Raw genomic sequence first — 5009 nt, 5'->3', positions numbered from 1 at the left:
AAGATTTGTATGTTTGTTCATATTCAAGAGGTAGCAAGGGAAATATTTATATCACTTTTACAATGTGCTAAGCACTACACTAAGCGATTGCAAGATTGCTTTTAAGATTTATTTAATCCAAGCAACTATCCAGTGAGGTAAGAACTGTGATAATAGCACTATTTTTTTTTTCAATTGAGACAATGGAGGCTAATGATTGAGTGCCTGACCCAGAGTCAGAAAGCTAGTATGTGTCTGAGTTTGACTCTGGGCCCAGTGCTGCTTCAGTTGCTTCTTTTAGCTGCTAGTAATCCAAAGACTGAATTAATTACCTTTTACTTTTCACTAGGGCCCAACTCACCTACCAGGCATGACCTTGTCAATCAACAGCTCTTCAACACAGGTGACTGAGTTTCTGATGATCTGCTTCCCAGGGATGCAGGACACACAGCACTGGCTGTCAATACCACTGACCCCCCTCCTAGTGCTCGCACTTGGGGCCAATATGGTGCTGTTGCTGGCCATCCAGCGGGAGGCTTCTTTACATGAGCCCATGTATTACCTGTTAGCCATCCTCTCCCTCTTGGATGTCATTCTCTGCCTAACTGTCATCCCTAAGGTAAGGCCCATACTTTGTCAGCTGTTCCATGGAGCACTATCTTATTGACATGCCTGGCATTGCCTTCTTACTGTCATCTCCAAAGCCCTTTATCACTGAAAGTCTCAAGATTTGGAAATATTACAAATCCCCAAAGTCACTCAGTCACCACCTTCCCCAAAGTCATTTAGTTCTTCTCTTCCCTATTGTTACTCATTCATTCTTACCTAATTCACTATTGTAATTCTATCACTGATAATGCTGCCATTATCCCAAGGGTCACTCAGGGTTATATATAATCATTCTCATGGTCATTACCAAACCCAAAGGCATTAGGTCAACATCATTTCTAAGTTTAATCTTTTTACACTGTCCAAATACAAATCTTTATTAAATGATCTTAGATCATTGAGACAGAAAACATTTTTTAATCTTTAGTGCATTATTTCTGTTTTTAAGGAGTCTGAGAGATTGTAAGGATCAGAGAAAATGTCTAATCTTCCATCTAATGGGTCACATGACCCAGAGCTCTGACCTCTGCTTGGTGTTGGATAAAGCCTAGTGCTGGATAAAGAATAGCTTCAAAAACAAAGTTGTTATCCTAAGAAACTGGAAAAATTTAATGTGACATTCAAAGAATCAGAGAGTTGGGGAATTTGAAGAACCTTCGTCTTTACTTAGTCCATTGCATATGAAATATTGAAAATGTTTCAATATTTATTTTAAAATTTAATTTCCAAAATATTGAAAAAAATAATATCATTATTACATCTGACCAAAAAAATCTCTTTTATAACATGTTAGATAAATGGTCATGCTCTCTTTGATTTAACACTTTCAATAATATAGAATTCTGAACCCTTCCTCCTGGCCCCAAAGCAAACCATTACCTTTTGGGATAGCTCTAATTGCCAGTATATTTCCTCTTATAACAAGTCAAAATTTGCCAGTTCAGCTTTTGCTATTACTACTATTTCTGTGCCAAAGGAAAAATCTCTTCCCCCAGGAATAGCCATTCCAATATTTAAAGACATTTATTATGTCTTAAACCTCCATCCTCCCTCTTCTATATTACTCCCCAATCCAATTTTTTTCTTTGTTAAAACAGAAATTATAGAGCGGTAATATCAATAAGTCAAAGAAGGTTATTATTGCACTATTAAGAGTAATATTAGTAAGATACAGCATTACCTAGGAAAGATCACAATTTGGAATTGGTACCCCTAAGATCAAATTTTTCTAGTATTTTCACTGCAATATATAATCTCAAAGAGCTTCCTGGAGCACATAGAGATTGGGACTTGCCTAGAATCATAAAGCCAGTGTATGTCAGAGTTGGGATTTGGATTGTTAGACTTTGAGGTCAGCTCTCCATCCACTATGTCATGTTGTCTCATACTACCTTGATGCTTTTCTAATATCCTTGTGTCCTTGAGCAAGTTCTCTAACCTATCAGTTTTACTTCAATTATAAAATTCTGGCATTGGAGTTGGACTAGATAATTTTGAATACTTCTTGTAGCCTCTACTACAATGATGGCATGGATGTAGTTCAAACCAAGCTCAGAAAGACTAGGAAAGCACAGGGTAACAGAAATATTCACACTGAGAAAGCTTCCCAACACAGAAAAGTTAGGAAGGGATTTTTGAATGAGGTGATTTACATAAATAGGAATAGAACAGAGGGGAGGGAATAGTAGAGAGATAGAAGGATGGGAATTAGCAAGTCAGATGAAAGAGAGAGAGAGAAGACTGGACTGAGTGGGGTTAAGTTGACCTAAGAAGGAAAATGTGAGGTAAAAATATAAAATGTATTTAAGTGCAATATTGGATTAATCTAATGGACAAAATGAAGCTACTATTACTATGGCTTCCTGAATGGTTGTTGATTTTAAAAAACAGTACTTAAGGATTATGCCTCTTATAGGTTCTGTTCATCTTCTGGTTCAATATGAAGCCCATCAGCTTCACAGGCTGCTTCCTACAAATGTTTGTCATGAATACCTTCTTGCCCATGGAATCATCCACCTTTCTCATCATGGCTTATGATCGCTACATTGCTATCTGTCATCCCCTACACTATCCATCCATCATCACTGAGCAGTTTGTAGTCAAGGCTGCTATATTCATCATCCTCCGCAACCTACTGGCCACATTACCCACCCCGATCTTGGCTGCTCGGCTGGACTACTGTGCAGGAAATGTAATAGAAAACTGTATCTGTGCCAACATCTCTGTTGCTCGACTCTCCTGTGGGGATATTCATCTTAACAAACTTTACCAGTTTGTGAGTGTTTGGTGCCTACTAGGTTCTGACTTGGTCCTCATTTTGCTTTCTTACTGCTTTATCTTGAGGGCTGTGTTGAGGCTACAGTCTGGAGGAGCAGCCACAAAGGCTCTGAGTACCTGTGGTTCCCATCTAATTCTCATTCTCTTCTTCTATACACTTTTGCTGGTCTTCATCTTTACCAATAAAGCTGGCAAGAAGGTGCCTGTTGAAGTGCCCATCCTTCTCAATGTCCTGCACCACCTCATTCCACCAGCCCTCAACCCCATTGTCTATGGAGTTCGCACTCAGGAAATCAAGCATGGCATCTTGAAATTGCTGAAGTATCAAAAGTGAAGTTCCAGTGAAAATTTATGCTCCTTAGACATCAGGGAAATCTTTTAATAGTTCAGAGAGTCAAATCTATAGACTTTACTCCCCTATTTCTCATTTAACTGGCTTTTCTATCCCATTTTCACACAGACTTTTATCATTATTGTCAAACTGATTCTTCACCTGTCCTGTCCCCTCTCCATTCTCAGTTACTTACTCAGAAAGAATTGAACAATGATTATAAGCACTGCCATGTGCTAGAACTGCAGTTCACACATTTTGCTTTATTGACTATTGTTTTTCTGGACATTTTGTGAACAAGAGATTTTATACAGTTTTGGCATGTGTAACATATTCATCAATATTGGGGCAACTGGAAGGCAGAAGAAAATCACTAAATGGATTGAAAGACAAATTCAAACCCACTGTGGAGAGAGGATACTATGAGGGTTAGTAATTTCAGCTTCCCCCTCCATTGAAATCCTTTGCTTTTCCTCTAGTGACTAGTAGATATTCCTATTCTATTTTGAGTTAAATAAAATGTAATAAATTTTAGAAAGATCGAAAGACATTGAGAAAACCATTTGATGTTTATATGGACTAGGAATGTGTGCCAGAGTAGAGAGCACTTGTTTTGGAATTAAATCATCTATTTTCAAATACTGCCTTGTTACTTTGTCACTTGCATGAACTGTTTTTAGTAGACATATTTCTGAATGTGTCTTCATATATTAAAAATATTTTCATGAGTTTTATTTTCCTATTAATATGCATTATAATTCCCATAACTTGGTCTCATAAGAGAAAAATATAACTCCACCTAATGAACAATTATTTCATTTAGACCTGCATACTATCATAAGCGTATACAGTCCTTAGCATAGTACCAGGCACACATTAAAATATTTTAATGATAGATTGACTGCCATATATTTTGAACACAATCTATAGTCCCTACATACTTATAGGAAGGTTTTTATCAATTCAATTAGAATTTATTTTTTAATAACACTAGCTGTGAAAATATTTTCAAGATTGGTATGGGGCATATTTCCTTAAATGTAATACTCAATTATTATGCACATTCATTAATCATTATTGGTAATTTAGGGCTACTGCCACTCCCCATTGAATGCCCATCTCATATTACAATTAATCAGATAGGATTTGAGAAAAATGACTGATATAAAACAAACTGATAAAAATTAAGCACTAAACTTTGTAGTACTGCATTGGAATTAAATAAGAATTCAGGAAAGAAAAAGCAGTCATGAATGGTTGCAACTGAAAAAGTCACACGAAAGAGGTGACAATTTAGCTCATATTAAAAAGTAAGTATAATTTGAATAGCTAAAGGGAAAAGTAGAGACAATTCTTAATGAGTGCTATCAGCTTTAACACAGATTTGACTCTGGGGAAAATAAAGGAGTCATTGAAATGATTAACTAGGGAAGAGGGAACATGGTATTTATGAGTAGAAGAAAACTAAGAAGAAAATCATAAATGCTGCAACCTATTTGACCATTTAGGCTGAATTTAGGGTCTAAGCTGTAGGATAAATTGTGTGAGAGACTGAATGATTCATATATTGGTAAAATTCATTTAGTCTGATAGATATGGATAGAATGGATAGGACAGGAAAAACCTGACAAATTGTGAAAAAGGGAAGAGGTATTCTCTTCCAAATCTTATAAAATAAAAAGCTACATATAATAAAAAGAGAATTCAACTAGCCAATAATTAAAGTAGGGTCACAGAATCATAGATTAGATTTTGATGGGAATTATGATCTATCAATATCCAGCTATATAAGGGACTAATCAATCTTCACTTG

The 5009-nt window shown here is 36.2% G+C and overlaps 1 protein-coding gene across 1 annotated transcript; it reads left to right on the top strand.

Moving 5' to 3' along the window:
• The first annotated feature begins 349 nt into the window (after positions 1 to 349).
• On the top strand, positions 350 to 3199 carry LOC141559952 (olfactory receptor 56A4-like). Its single transcript, XM_074297607.1, has 2 exons — positions 350 to 598; positions 2504 to 3199. Exons 1-2 carry the CDS (start codon positions 350 to 352, stop codon positions 3197 to 3199), a joined length of 945 nt encoding a protein of 314 aa, XP_074153708.1.
• Positions 3200 to 5009: the final 1810 nt, after the last annotated feature.

Source organism: Sminthopsis crassicaudata, chromosome 3 (assembly GCF_048593235.1).
Source record: "Sminthopsis crassicaudata isolate SCR6 chromosome 3, ASM4859323v1, whole genome shotgun sequence".
NCBI lineage: Eukaryota > Metazoa > Chordata > Mammalia > Dasyuromorphia > Dasyuridae > Sminthopsis > Sminthopsis crassicaudata.
The sequence above is the reverse complement of the archived record's forward strand: the minus strand, read 5'-3'. Positions and strand labels throughout refer to the sequence as shown.